At 34.7% G+C, this 16,610-nt stretch overlaps 1 protein-coding gene across 1 annotated transcript in view; it reads left to right on the forward strand.

Moving 5' to 3' along the window:
• Positions 1 to 16,610, forward strand: part of sowah (ankyrin repeat domain family member sosondowah) — a 219,580-nt gene that overhangs the window by 169,643 nt on the left and 33,327 nt on the right. The window contains exon 9 of the mRNA XM_089098935.1: positions 8,204 to 8,276. Within this exon, the coding sequence (XP_088955061.1) occupies positions 8,204 to 8,276 (73 nt within the window). The remainder of the gene's footprint in view (positions 1 to 8,203; positions 8,277 to 16,610) is intronic.

Raw genomic sequence — 16,610 nt, forward strand, 5'->3', positions numbered from 1 at the left:
ATATTCTTGTTCTGGAAATTTTACATGAGTGCGTCTTTATTATTCAGCGATGTAAGAGCAATTGGTTGAAACAGTTAATGGTAATTATCGGGTGCGACAATTAATGTAGGATTTCTAGAGCCAAATTCGTAGTGTTGATTATGTTTGATTAACATGATTTATGTAGCTTAGCCATGGGAAAATTTTTAACTATAAGGCTTTATGAATAGATAATTAGTTTCTTTCAGCACTGAACGTGATCTTTCCTGGCTTATCAGTATCCCTAAAGGGTTATAACGTCTAAAAACTTATTCTTAATTATAGAACAAAAAGCCGTAAACAATTAATCAATGTGGACCAAGGTTTACTCCGCCCCCTAAAAATTCAAAATTTCTTAAATTTTGAGGTGCTTCTTGCTCAAGTTATCAAATAAAAGTGGTGTTTTATTGTCCCCCCCCCCCGATTTTTTCCATTGTTCCCCCTTCCCTTGAAAAACACCTGAGTATTTGACTGCTGCTGTTAAAAACAGAAATGTTAGTAATAACAAATCTGTGCTGTCACGCCCAAAGGCTGTATCTAGTTTTCATACTTCTTAAATTATTGTCAAAAACTGCTTGCTAAGTTGTTCTCAAAGGAAAAATCGCAATATATGCTCAATTATACTTAGATCTTAAATCACACTTAAAAGTTTAATAAAAACTAAATTGTTAGTTCCAGGTGAGAGCAAATTAACAGCTGGAACCATAGAAAATCAACTTGGTATTAAATCTTGTATTAAATTCTTGTGAATACGGTTTATTAGTATCTTTAGTGCATTAACTTCTGCACAATCGTTATCAAATTGAGAAACATGGAGGCAAATTACCAATATAATGAAAATTATTTTGGAATAAGGCATCAATACTCATATTCTAATAATCTTTATAACACGTAATAAGGTGTCAAATAGTAAACAGTTCGAGGTTAACATTTAATTCACATTAAATATGAAGTAGCTGCAAATTAAATTGCAATCTGCTCCGAGAATTATTTGAGTCATCATCTATTTGAGAACAGCTTAGCAAGCGGTTTTTTCACTTTAAACTAATAGTTTTTTACATCTTTATTTCTTTACCTGTAAGTATTTAGGATATCTTCAGTGACTAGAAAACAAATTATATGACGTTTTTAAGCAAGTTCTATTCTTAATTATACAAACTCCTCAAATGTATTTGTAGAGTAATTACAGGAAACGATTTTAAGAGTTGAACAGACGTAGCGTCTTTTCTACTGAAAACGACCCTGTTTAATCAATGCAACCTTATTTTACACGAGCTTTCGAACTAGGTTTTCTTTCTAAACCAACGCTCGTTTTAAGCTTTTTTACGCTGCCTTACGAAAGTTTAAGAGATTACTCCAATAAATTTAAATATTTTCACATGTTTTTTTTTAATTAGTTTCTATAGGCACGCAGTTATAATTGATTTTTTTTCTGAATTGCATGTGAAAAATTAAAAATATTGGCCAAGAATACACTGCCTTTGTTGTGAAAAAGCCAGCTTATTGTCGGCGCGCTTCCGAATTTAAAACGCCTGGAAGAAAATTGTACGTCTGTTCGGACCTTTACGTGTTTTCAGATTAATTTTTTTGTTCTTACGAAATTATTCGTAAATAGTCTTTACTGATTTTAAAAAAAATCAGTTTTTCGCTCTGAGTTGCTACTCGTCCGAGCAGAACATTTCTACTTGGACGTGTCGCTCGTCCGATCAAAAAAGGGGGAGAAATATTGTCGGGTGGCTGAATGTTTGTCGTAAGACGCACCACTAGGCCAGTTGAATTGATAGCTATGGAGGGAGGACTTGTCCAGCAATCAAAATTTTTAGGAGGAACAAAGATATCGTTACATTCCACAATTAATTTATATTGCTTTTCACCGCGGTAATTTTTCATCAATCTACAATCTATAAATGTTGGCAGCGCCATCTATTCTCGTCTTGAATTAGATTTTTAATTTAAACTTAGTTTCGAAACTCTTTATAATGTCCAAGTGTCTGAGCTGCAGGATTGGAATATATATATATATATATATATATATATATATATATATATATATATATATATATATATATATATATTAAATTGGTGCTTTGCTGTAAAGGTTGCAAAATTTCGTGCAATCAGTGTAGTTTCATTGACACGGGCGGAAATCATGCTAGTGAAACTTAATTCAAGCCAAGCGTTCATGTAATCGTCAACCCATGTATTCGAAATTTTTGATAGAATGGTTAGATAAATCGTGTTATCTTTTTGATAAGTTTACGGTCTTCTTGGGGATTGCATTGCAATCCCACTTTGCATTACGGCTTTATTGCAATCCAAATGCTGTATACCTCGCTTGGATTTAACTTAACCCTTATGCATTTAATCCCCTGTTAATTTTTAATTTCTCGAAGGTCAACCATATTTAACTTAGCTCCATTTATCTCAACCCAATGCAACTCAACCCTATGCAACTCAACTCTGTGACCCAAGTAAGCCTGCCAAAAATAACGTCATAGGTGTAATACCAACAACACAATAATAAAAAAAAAATTAACTGTTCCCTTGCAAGTCAATGCTCTATAACTCATCCCCATTTAACTTAACCCTGATGCAGCTCCCATTCATCAGTCAGTAACTCACACCATTGCAATTCAAAACCGTGAAGTAGAACAATATAAATTTAAATAGCGATGAAGACCACACTGCCTTTCCATCATAAACAATAAGTAGCACAACAGAGAAATTTTTTATGCAAGACAGTGGAACGCAACTTTTAAGTGAATAATTTTAAAACTTTTTTTTCAGTTTTAATGATTGAATTTTGATGTAAGTTTCTTTTATATTGTTTTTTATTTTCTTCGTTTGTTTTGCTGAGGACGGCCCTTGGATATAGGGTCGAAATATTCATTTAAAAGTTGCGTTCCACTGTCTTGTATAAAAAATTTCCCTGTTGTGCTACTTATTGTTTACAATATAAATTATATTAAAACCGGCAAAATTCTAACTAAAATGAAATTTATTCATTGTCTAATTGTTCGATTTTTCTTGCTTTAGACTGCTTTAATATAAGATTGCTTTTCGATTTTCTAAGAAAGAGGAAATTATCCTTCGTTATGGCATGCATTTTGTTTGTTCAAAGCTGGCAAAACTTCCTATGAAGCCACAAACCACCACATTTCCAAATCTCAGTACAAGCAGAACTTTAGTGGTCAGGACATGTCTTCCTTTCCCGAAGAAGGCCCTGGAATCGTAGACCCGTTAACTTATTGTGAGCATAATCCAATGACTTTTAAAAAGGGTACTAGAACTTTCAGTTTCTCTTTGAATGATCCCTTTCCTAAGTTTTTGTCACCACCCTTTCTGTACGAATTGGCAAAGAAAGGAAACAAATACATAGAGGCCACGTTGAATAAAGATGGAATTCCAGGGTCACTCCTAGTGGTCTATTGGATGTGATTGGTATTTTTGGAAATGGTGGATCTATCAAGAAAATTCGGATTGTACTGGTAAAACTAATTTCTCTTTGTTTGAGGTATTTGCCCTTATTGTGGCTAAAGATTGAGTCTTGTCTCAATATCGTTTAGGTAATTTTGTTGTGTCATCTATGTTTAAGATGGGGTAGGTATACAAAGACGGATCTTCTTTTGAAACTTTGTTGCTGATAAATTCTCATTCTTTTAGAACTCATCTACCCAGGTAATTTTTAGTCTTTTTAGGGACTGTTTCATAAAACAACATTTGTAGCATGGAACAGTCACATACCCAGGACGGTTTCTGGACGTTTTCATACCCGTTAACCTCCGTCCACCCCCCTCAAAAAAAGAAAAAAATATACATGTAATATGCCTTTTATGGGCCGACCAATATGAAGATTAAAAAAAGAGGGGGAGTCCACTGAGGGAAAATTCGTCGGGAATTTAAGTTACCGAATAGTTACCGAATCTTGAATATTGACTCTCCTAATTAAAAGCACAAACAACTTGCGCCTTATAGATGTACTTTTTTGTATTATATACACTACAAGAAAGTAAATCTTAAGACTGAAATTCGCCTTGCTTTTCCTGGGGACATTAATCCTAATACCCTCCCCCCCTTCTGAGAAAAGAAAAAATTGTACAATTTAACCTATTTTTAATTCCTTTTCCGAGTGTTTAGTTTTAGAGTAGATGGTGAGTAATTTAGGCTAGTTGGCTTTTGACAGAAACAAACAAGAATAGGTCTACCACCCCCTTAAACTGAATTCATGCGTCTCAGAAATAATTTATACGTCTATGGATGGATTCCATGTTTCTGAAATATGCCACTGTGTTCCAATATTGTTACACTTGTCAAGTATGGAGGAATTAAAGGTTCGAATCTCGCTGACGGCAACTCTTTTGTATCTAGTTTCTGTTACTGAGAAAATATCCACGCTTATAATAACTTATCAATGGTCCTCTTGCTGAGTTTTTGGGTTATAATTTGCACTTGAAACCAAACCAAAAATGTTTTTTCTCCCGAAAAGTTAGTTAATTTTATGACTTGTGACGTGTGTACGTGACAACCATGATGTTGTTGGTTTTTCTTTTTCTCCCCTTATTTGTCTTGAATTTGATGACAAAGGTGCTCAACCAACATGTTTCCACGTGCCACATATTAAAGGTCAACGAATCGCATGTGGTGCACGAACCGCGATGTGCTCACCCCTGACATAAGATTATAGTCCACTTTGTTTTCATTCAAAATACAAGAAATACTGGAAAATACCTATATTGTTGGGAGATTTAACGTTGCTTTCATATGAATAAAGAAAACTTTAGCATTGAAAGTAGCATGCTGGTGTTCTGTTGAATTGAAACTCAAAAGAAAAACTTTAAACACTAGCACCATGAGCAGCGTCACGGTGCTCAGCGTAGCTGCCCCTTTCCGCCAATTCAGAGCCAAAGTGTATGCATAATCCTATATTTAATGGCTCGAAAGAATTTTCTGCTTTTTGTCCAAATGTCCCTTTTCAGCCCTTGCCTCTTCCCAGGCGCTTGTACATGATATTTTTGTGTGTGTGTTTAAACCGGGGGACAATAAAATTTTGAGGTGGTGGTTCTATAATCAAAAAGTAAATTTCTTTTCATAATTTGAGTCAGGAGTGCTGACAAATTTATAGATAGAAAATTAGCAATTCGTGGGGGCGCGAGGCCCCTCCACTAGTGTACTCACTTCCTTTTTCCCATAGAAAAATTTATATAGAATTTATGAGCTCCTAGAATATTTAATTTTGGCCTACTCTGAGTTCTAAATAAATGTTTTGTGACATAACACCTTTTGAATTAACGCAGCTGAAATTCTATCTTGTCTTTTTATGCTAGATTTGTTATCTAAAGTCTTTTGCTAATATTATTTGAGACAGTTTTGTTTTCTGTTTCTTCTCTTTCAGGTTTTTCTTTATTATCTACCTCCTTTTAGTGGATTTTGCCCTTTTCTCGTTTCAATTCCTTTGTGTGTTTTTTTTTGAATTTCTGATTTTTTTTGTGTGTGTGTGATTTATTTTGTAGGTTAGATACTGAAATGCTCCATATGAGTTTAGTCACTGAAGAAAATAATTCATTCAATCATTTTTTGGAAAAAGACCAAGACTTGTAATACCATTTATTAGTTTCGGATATAATTGAACTATACAGCTAAATTATCCTTATAGCTACAGCTCAGAAAAAAACTTAATTAATAGCAATCACGACCCGTGATTTTTAGATTTTCATAATTCTGGTAATTCGATCTTTATATTGAAGTATAATGAACCGATAAGAAAACAAAATAATCAAAAGGGGTCATTGAAGATACTATATACATTATATTAGCATAATAGATATTTCTATTTATGTTTTTTGTTTACTTATTTTTGACATCATGTTTTTCTTTGTTTCTATTCTTTGTTTTTTTTTATATAATTGTTATATATCCCGACCAGACTCAAGAAGTTTGATCTGTTTAAAACCGGTTTCTCTGTTTGCACTCGGAGATAATTAGCTTGGACTCAGTGAGATTAACTACTATGTAGATATGTTTTAATTGAATTTTTAATATATAGAGTTGGTATTTTGGTTTGGTATTTAATATGATTAGGTATTTAATATCCGGGGCGGCCTGCTTTCCATAATTCTCTGTTGTAGTCTCCATAATTTTGTTTTTCTCTTCTTGAGTCTGGTCGGGATATTTAACAATATCCCGACCAAAGCCGTTTCAAAGCCGTTTTTTTTATTTATTTTTTTCACCCATCAATACAAGCAAAAGTGACGGAGTATACAAAGAAAAGGAAAGAAAAGTAAACTTATATGAAAACAGAACTGAGGTACAAACTTCTACACTCTGCTATTTACACAAGCTTCAAGAAAACTATATACGGTAAATCAATATAACAGAAAACAATATTACAGAAAACAGTATTACGGTAAATAGGCTACATTTACTATTGTAGCAAAATATTCTTCCATTGATGCTTATTTATTTTATTATTAAAACGTGTTATTTGCTTTTCAATTGCTAATGTAGGGTCTGCTAGTTTATTCTTGCTGATGAGGTGCGTGTTACGTGTCCATGGAGGGAGTCTTAATAGTTATTTTGCATATTTGAAAAAAGTTGACCTGAGTTTTTGCCTATTATTTAGAATTTATATTATCAGTTTGTTTTTTTGCCGTTAATGAGGTAAGAATCCCGAAGTTATTTAATATCTTTATTATTCACTGAAATCTACGCCTAAATCACCCTCATAGCACTAGCTTTTATTATTGCTTTACGCTAAATCTTGTCTTCTGTCACAAAACAATTTGCATTCATTGAAAAAATGGAAAACTTTATTAAAAGCCTTCACATCTGGTGACCTTTACATTTGCATATCGCTGGGATTTATGGTCAACCGTTTGTTTGTGTATAATTTAAACCAAATGTATAAAACTAATTATTAATCGTAACCAACTCAGATAGTAAACAGATAGTAAAGTATTAGACACCCATTATTTGGGTTATGGTTTCAAATTCGAGTCGGAAGGTGACTCCGATTTTCGGGTCGGATGGGGAAGGGGCTTCGATCATCGCTCTCCATTCCTCGGATAGAAGTATGCACTAGTTTCCTTATGGCTGGTCTAATAATAAAATATAAATTTTTATTATTGTGTTTTCATTGACAGTTTTCTGTTGATAATTTTTTGGTTTTAATTCAATTCTTTATTTGTTTGTTTTAAAGCCCTTTTTTATGTTTCTATCCTGAGAAAACGAGATGAAAAAATACGATAATATTTATTAATTTTATTATTGACCGAATTCTACGCGTAATTCACCCTCATTGAACTAGCTTTTATGATTATTTCTTCTTGAATCTTTCTTCTGTCAAAAGAATTGCATTAAAAAAAATAACTTTATTAAAAGAGTTTACATCTGGTGACCTTTACATTTGCATATCCCTAGGATAGGGGTTCTTTACATTCAATTTAGTATATTGCTAGAAAAATAACGGAAGGGATCTAGGAGGATCTTCTATATATAATTGGTAATATCGGTAAGAAAACCTGTCTATGGGGAACCGTTTATTTGTGTATAATGTTACACCAAGTATTTAAAAACATATATCATTCGTGACCAGCTCAGATGCTAAAGTATTAGACTCCAAATATCTGGGTTATGGTTTAAAATTTGAATCGTAAGGCAACTTCAAATTTTTGATTGGAGGAGCAATTCTTCCCCGATCCTCACAATCGGGGAAGAACTTTTTTTTTATGGCTGGTCTAATTTTAAAACATATATTTTTTATCTATTGGGTTTTTAATCACAATTTTCTGCTATTAATTTTTTAGTTTCAATTCGGTATTTCCTTGCTTTAAAACCCCTTTTTATAATTATATTTATTCATTCATTAATATTATTTATTAACCTTATATTTATTATTTATTAGTCTTAATTAATATTTATTGATACATATATATTAGACAACATTTATTAATCTTATTATTGACTAAATTCTACGCCTAGATCACCCTCATAGCATTAGCTTTTATGGTTATTTTATCCTAAATCTGTCTTCTGTCACTAAAAAATTTGCATTCACAGAAAAAAAAAACTTTATTAAAAGCTTTCACATCTGGCGATTTTTCATTTGCATATCTCTTGACAAGATCGATATGAAATATTAATGCGTATCACCTGGTTCTCCCCTTACGATAAAGTCTTTACTTTCTAGGGATATACTGCACTTCATTTGGCTGCACAACAGGGACAAAGTGAAGTATATGACCTATTAGTCCGAACGTATCGTAAGTAGTTGACTAGTTCATCTATTTTTGTCTAAGTGTAGTAATGGTAAAATGACAGCTGGAAAAATATGGGGGACTTTTTCTGAAGGGGATATATATTTGTTTTTTCTCTTGTGGTAGATTAGTAGCGCGTTCCTAACAATAATAGCTGCGATATGTTTGTTTCATAAGTTGCGTTTTGCGTTTGTTAACGATCTTGTGTATTCCGCCTTTTTGCAACATTTTTTCAATGTTTTAAAACTAATTAACTGATTATGATTCAATCGTCCTGTCCTCAGAAACTAAATATTTCATGCGATAAAGATGCTTTTCAATTTTTCGCCATTTTTATCACTGTTGCCATTTTTTTTTCATATGCCTATTCAGAAAGTTGCAAAAAAAAAGAAGAAAAAAAGAAGAAACAAGAGGACATGTCAGTGCTACCCATGCAAAAAAGTGAATTCCCTTGTTTTTCAAGGTACAGAAGCGTAAGTTTCTTGGGTGACCGGCGTTTACCCCCTCCCCCCCTCGCCCCGCAGAAAATACCCCCTCCCGCCACCCCGGAAAATACTCCTGGGAATTGCCCCTCCCCACGGAGTATATAGAAAGATAAAAATTGATGGAGTCTAATAGAAAAAAAGGCAGCGCACTACCACTACCTAAGTAAAGAACGATTTTGCACAATGTATTCTTTATTTTATTTTATTATTATTTTCTTGGGGTTTTAGACCAGGGCACTTCGTATAGAAGGAGTTGTCGTAGAAACTTCAAAAAGGGCTTATTCGATCGTAAACTGAGAGGGCTAGTCCGCTTTTTAATAGTAGAAAGGAATTGGAGGGCAAATAGCCCCCCCCCCCCCACGCCCATCATTTCTCCAAGCACTTCCGATCAAAATTTTGAGATAACCATTTTGTTCAGCGTCCCTGAAAGGTCCAGAAATTATTTCCTTGAGAATGACGCCCCCCCCCCTTCCACAGCCCTCAGGGCAAGGGTTATTAGTTATGCCCTGGGGGCATACAAGGTTTTTATGGAAAGCGTGGTCGTACAAGCTTTGAAGGGGGCTCATTGGATTGATAATCAGAATTTCTAGTTCCCTTTCTAAGAGCCAAAGTGATCGGAGGGTAGCTACCCCCCCCCCCTCTTACACACTATATTTTCCCGAAATGCATCTAATAGACATTTTGAGATAGCCATTTTATTCTAAATAGTCCAAATATCATATAGCAAGGTTTTTGGTGTTGAAACAAACCCTCAGAGCCTGGGGGACAAGGGTTGTAAGTTATGCCCCGGAGGCAGTTAAGGTTTTTGTGGAAGGGATGGTTGTTAAACTTTAGAGGAGGCTCATTTGGTTGAAATATTAGAAGTTCTAGTTCCCTGTTAAGAGTCAAGAGTTATGGAGGGCAACTAGCCTCCCCCCTGACTATCCCTTTTTTTGCCAAACTCATCTGATTGATATTGTGAGATAGCGATTTTGTTCAAAATAGTCCAAAATACACATAACAATGCCTCTAGGGTTGACACAACCCCCCAGTGCCCTGGGGATATGGTTGTAAGTTATGCCCTCGGGGTATATAATGTTTTTATGGAATGGGTGGTCGTGCAAACTTCAGATGGGGCTCATTTGATTTGAAATTGGAAGTTACAGTGCCCTTTTCAAGAGCCAAAACTGATTTGATAGCAACCAGCCCCCCTCCCCTTCCACGCCCATCATTTCCCCAAACACCTCCAACCTATATATACTTCGGAAAGGACTCATTGGATTGGTAATCAGAAGCTCTAGTGCCCTTTTTGAGAGCATATTAAGCATGGCTGAACGGTCTTGTAACTATATCTTTTGGGCTATTGTGTAGGTCAACCCCACACATTTATGCAATTTGCTCATTATGCTTAAAAACCAAATGTTGCTTTTAGATTAAATCAAAACGCGCTGTGTGTATGCTCGTTGCAGCTAATACATATCAGCACTGTTCCAAGAAAGAATGAGGGTATTAAGCTCAAACTTTAAGAGGTACTTTCATTACTACTTCTGCTCTTAAAATTTAACTAAATCAAAAGTGTGTAAGTGGGTCTAGGCTGTCAAAGAGCATAGATAGAATTTTTCGGGAAAGGTATTAAGTTTTATTTTTCAGGTCAACCAGAGGAGGTATGAAACTAAATTAAACACTACTTTTTGTGTCCAGATTTTCAAAAGGGTGTGTGTTGTTAAAAATTGTTGAAAAGTTTCTCCAGTAGGCTATACATATAGCTGGCCAAACTCTGAATTCTTAAAAGAAAAGCCGAAAAGATTTGAACTATTATTTTCTTTTTCCCTGAAAAAGACTATGTCAATATAAAACGGCCAGAAATTAATTAAAAAAACTTTTTTCACAAAATAAGTTTTTTAAAGAAAAATAAAGAACTCCATTAAACTAAAAATGAGCAAAACTAGAATCAAATAATCTACCAAGCGTAAACTACCACAAATCATCATCAATAAATAAAGGAAACCCAAAACGAACAGAAATTACAATAAATAACCAAGTCAAACTCAAAACGAGCAAAAATTAACATGAGTTTGGATCAAAATCTCTATTCCTTCCCAAGGCTAGAGCATAATTTGCACTTTATTGAAAAAATTTAAATGTTTTCGCTTTTATAATTTTAATAAATCAAATATATTAAGATTTTAATGAATAAATATCAGCATATGTATATAAAACGGACAATGTACATTCACTAGTACATTTCTTTCAGTAAAGTACAAATTATGTTCCGGCCTTTGGAAGGCATTGGGGTTTTGAGCCCTACTCATGTTAAGTTTTGATCGTTCTAAGTTTGAGTCGGTTATTTACTGTAATTTCTGTTCGTTTTGAGTTTCATTTCTTTATTGAGGGTGATTTGTGGTAGTTTTACGCTTGGAAAATAAGAAAAAGAAACTCGTAGAATTTGATAACGCTTTCGTCCGTAAAAACTCTAGCAATAAGAATTTGTTGGTTCTCAAGTCAACTATGCTTTCAAAAGAGATAAACCTTCTTAAACTTTTTGTGGCCTTATATTTTTAGATTAATTTTGATGATTTTTCACCCATATTTTTTTCTTCATTCTTTTTTTAATTTTGGGGCCGTTACTGTCAAAAATTGCAGAAGTCTTTTCAAAAAAAATGGATCTGCGGTTTTTTCTAAGTTTTTAACATAAAGCGGTTTTTTCTAAGTGTCAACTCCTCTTTATCTCTTTCTTTATAACTACACAAGTTGTTTTAAAAGCACAACTTAAATAAAATTCTCAAATTTGGAAAAAACAATTTTCAAATGGGGGTATTTTCCGGGAGGGGTTGATAAACGCCGAGAATCGTTTTTTATGGGTTTTCGGCAATGGCGATTCCAATGGTGTTCTTTTCATTTTGCTATCCGATGTTGTTTTCCAAGGGTTTCAGGCTGTGTTTTTAAATTCCTATAAATTTTTCAAAGTAACATTTTACTATTAAGACTGATCGATAATAATTAACATTCCTGAGTCAGCTATAAATGACAATTTTCTCTCACTAGACTGTATTTTTTCACACGTTTAAAAATGTTGGTTACTATCGGCGTTATTCAATCTTTACTAGGTTGTAGCTCTTGCTGCAACCATAAAAAATAAAATTAAAGAGATTCATATTTTAAGCAGTAGTCGGGAGTAGTGGCTGTGTTGGGGTTATTCTTTTCTTTATTCTAGAGTAAGATACATTGTCTTCAGGGGCGTCGTTTGGCAGGGGCAAATGGGGTAGTTGCCCCTCCAATAATGTGAAGAAAAATTATTATATAGCCCATGCTCCTTAAATATCCGGATATGGACCCCTCTTGCCTCCCCTCAATGAAAATACTGTAGATGTGTCCCTGGTCGTCTTGTCTATTAGTTTATCTTACACTTCTATCATACTCCTCTCATTCGTTACCTCCGTTTGACTCGCCTGAGTTCCTTTCTAGAATTTTGATTTTAATACTACTATACGGAATACATGTGTATACAGGGAAGTAGGGCTGTTATACCTCCTCCATTATAATAGGAAAAGCGTAACCTTGAAATGTACTTACTTACTCTTTTAAATTAATTTCGTAATTTTGTCTAATTTTGCAATACTTTTTCATTAAGGCAGTGAACAAACTGAAATAATGAAGCCCAAATGTTTTGGTTTAACATCTTGAGGGCCCTTTCTTATAAAAGAAAGGAAAACTAGAATAGAACATCTAAAATATACTAAAAAATAACATAAAAAAAAGACGATAAGCAGTTTTTTCTGTAACAGAAAAGTAGTTGAGTTAGGTGAATGAAAGTTTCAGAAATGTTTCCAGAGCCTAAATTATGCTCCGGAAAGGGCTTTTGAAGTATCTATCACCAAGGTCGTACCTAGAGGGGTTAAGGTTTTTGAACCCCCCCCCCCCCCCGAAATGTTTGTCTGACTCGTAAGAACGTAACAAAAATGGATACAAAATTTTTTTTATGTGTTTTTAAGTTTTTTTGTGTAACCCCCCCCCCCCTCCCCCTCGAAAAAATTCCTGGGTACGGCCTTGTCTATCACCACTTTTTTCCCCTCTAAAGGGAACTGACATTTGATGATTCTGCACAAACTTTTTAATATAAAAATGAAAATTTCAGAAATCCGTCTACAGCACTCACAAGGCCTATGGAAAGTGTTTTGAGCCTTATAGCATTGTTTAATCCCCAATACAAGATTTTAAAGAATTTGAAAATAGTATGCAAACAAACCAAAAAAAATTCTAATGTAGCTTGTAAGGCTACTAAGATATTCAGAATTGTGTTTTCTTAGACTAGAGGCAAGAAAAAGCAGACTCAGATCACAATTAAGGACAAAAATAATTTTTTCCAATGCCAAAATAACTATAGATCCGTCTTTTATGCAATTTTGTATGTATTAGAAATAAAAAAGGAGTAGGAATAAGAACTTGAGACAACTTCCCATGGTATAGTTTAGTCTATGAATTAATTCCTAAAATTTTTATTCCCCTAATGCACCAAGAGAGGCAACGCCTCTCATTTAGAATTTTATGCAAAAGACGAAAAACTATTTAAACCAAAAATAGCTTGAAAAAACGAAGACCATTTGACAATGATCTTCCTCCATAAAAATTTAGACATTAGCAATTTATTTGATTCCCAAAGACAGCCAAACATACAACGAAAAGCTAAACCATCTTAAGTTGTTTGGGGCCATGTGTGTTTAGTTTATTTTTGCTATTTTTCTTGCCCACGCTTCTGTTTTTTAAATTTGGCGCCTAAAGCGACTTACTAAAACTACCGAAAGCGACATAACTGCGAATCGATAACATGCATAAAAATAAACCAAATCGTATACTCTTTTGCCAGGAACGGAGACACAAATATTTTACCCTTCCCTCAAAAAAAAATTCAACTGAGACTAACGAAGTACTACTTCCCCGGATGCCCGGAGACTCAGCAATAAATTTCTAATATACTACAGTCCAGTCTTTGATGACATTAGCAAAAGCTGACTTTTTTCAGCATTTTCACCATTTTTCAAGTTATTTGCAAATTATACTCCAGACAATCATCCTTCTTCGAACTGAGTACAACTAAAATTTACGATTCTCCAAGTAACAAATAAAGTTGACGTCATTTTAGGAGTGGATGGCTTCTACATAGCCTACACTGGGGCTATTCACGAAATGTTTTTTTTTTGTTTTCAAGGGAGGATGGTGCGGGTTTTGGGACGATTTCACCGGAACTTCATAAGACAGTTCTCTAACCTTCTTTTTAGCATTTTATTTTTACTTTGAATTCCTTGTAAATTAGTTTTCAGACACTTATCTTTGTCTGAATGGAAAAGACAATTGCCATCCACGCTTTCAGGGCAATGAATTTAATTTGCCAAACTTCAATTGGTTCCCACTGCAAATCTACTTTTCCGCGCAAACAAACAGATAAATCCCCAGGCCAACAGTATCTACTTTTCCACTCATTAGAAATAGAGTCAATTTCACCCTCACCCTATCTCAGCGGGGATACAATCTGTGTCAAATGAATACGAAAGGGATTAGGTTCAATTGAAGAATGCAAATGTTGATAAGTGAATGAATACTGTAACGAACGATTGGCTTAAATAACATAATATCATCAGGGCTATGCAATTATAGTTAAATGGCTATTTTCATGTAGAATTCCACTCTTTTAGTGATAGGATTTGAAAATAGATTAAGACGATCTTGCTTAGAAGTCTTTGATAAATTTGACCTACTGCATGTTAGACGCACTTTGACGAAGTGAAGGACAATTTTTAGATGATTTCGACTATTTTCAACGTACTTTGAAAAACTTTTTGAAGATTTAGATTACAGTTCTTTTAAGGAACATAATTTTGATTTTAATTTGTGGCTCAGTGGGGGGGGGGGGGGCAAGAAAAAACTTACCGTTGGGGGAGACAAAATAGGACGAGAAATTTTGTACCTGTTTTGGTGCATGTCTTGCAGATTATGACCTGTAAGTTACAAGCCAGAAGCATTGTACCCAGGAGTGTACGCAGGTAAGGGGGGGGACTTTGGGCTCGCCCCGCCCAAAGCGTAAATTTTTCGAATTTGTGGGCACTTCCTATTTAAATCAATTTTTTTTACCCCCCCCCCTCCGAAAAATTATGCGTCTTTTTTCTTTGTTCACCTTGGCTCCCTCCTAAATGGTGCACCTTCTCTATTTTCTAACAGAGAAATGAAAGCACCATTGTATTAACAAAAGTTTTTTTTTAAGTTAGGGTCACCAAGGTAACAATTCAAATTAATTTCTTCTGCCAAAAATAGGCTCTGCCACATAATTGGCAAGTAGAAAACTAAGAAAAACAGTTTTTTTTGCTGGCCATACAGCCCTTCGTGGGAAACTATGTTGAGATGTTTTTTGTTTTGAATCTATTGATTGAATAAATTGGTTGATTGATTGACAAGAAGTTCGATAGGAGTTTAATCTGCCTCAAACTTGCATTGTTTTATTTTCTTTTCTTTTGCACTATTTTACTTATCAGGGATAAGAATTTGTAAGACTTATTTTTTAATTTAGCGAAACAAAATTACTACTACAACCAACAACTCAACTGCAGCACCATGCTGCCTGAGGCCAACACAGCTACAATTGCTCCTGCTCCATTTCAGTCTATTTAAATTCTACCTCTTTACATCCTTTCAAGAAGTTTCAATTTCCCATAAGCTCTTCCTTACGACCTTCTCCCGCTCAATTCGGGGACGACATGCCCTTTCTTTGACCCTAGATGGTTGACCAAAAACGACGATCTTTGGCAATCTGCCATCTTTCGTCCGCAGACCGTGTCCGAGCCATCTCAACCTTTCACTCATTATAGCCCTAAAAAGCGGGACAGAACCATATTTTTCGTACAGATTACTGTTTTAAATAGTCAGCCAGACGGGTACCCAAAATAATCTGTACACATTGTCTCTGGAAAACATTTAACAAATAATCCTGTGTGTTTCGGAGCGCCCGTGTTTCAATACCATATTTGACCACTGTCATTACTGTGGCTTCCAATATTCTATTCGCAGACTTTCTTCCGAACTTTGTTCAATTGTAAAAGAACGCCCTGGGCCTTGGCTATTTTACTTTTAACACCTTGACTTTATCCACCATGTTTCCTAACAATACTTCCTATGTAAGTGAAGCTATCCCCTTGATCGATCTTCTCGTTACCCAACATCATTTCTTCGCCTCCACTTACTCCAAGTCGAAAGAAAAATTAATCTGGCTAAAACATAGAATTTGTTTTGCCACTGATTCTAATAACTAGACAACCTTAGCATTTTTAAAGCCTAAAAGCTCTACTTGCCAGTTATGGGCTGTAATACGCCCCCTTTCAGTCTATAAGATTGAAGTAGTTAGAAAACGAACCTTTGGTAACTAAATTATTTTGCTGTGTCTGATAACTGAAAAAGAAATCTGCTTTGTGCTAGCAATAGGTCCAAAAAGTCAACAAACTCAAAGTGCTATTTTGACGCAATTGTCTTGTCTTGCTTTTCCATGTGTCTTGGGATATATTGCTTTCTGAACTGCCTTAGCTGAATTTAAAATACAAACTTAAACTCTTGTAGAATGCAATAGAAGATTAGAATATCTACTCGAACTGCTATTAAACAAAAATTAAAGCCAATTTGTTATTTGATTACACACACTGATTAATTACTTGAAGAGATTTTCGAATATCTGATACTAATAAGGGAGAGAGGGGAGGCCCGTAGATTCTGGTCGTCATAACATCTACCATAACGGGTTGCCGGACAGTGATTAAACTTGGTGGGAGGTAAGGGCTAGTGTCCTTTTTGTGCCATCTTGGATCCCCGCACCCGACCCCTGCTCTATGAGGAACAG

The sequence above is a fragment of the Artemia sp. Qi Xiang Cuo genome, chromosome 13 (genome assembly GCF_049724085.1).
Source record: "Artemia sp. Qi Xiang Cuo chromosome 13, ASM4972408v1, whole genome shotgun sequence".
NCBI lineage: Eukaryota > Metazoa > Arthropoda > Branchiopoda > Anostraca > Artemiidae > Artemia > Artemia sp. Qi Xiang Cuo.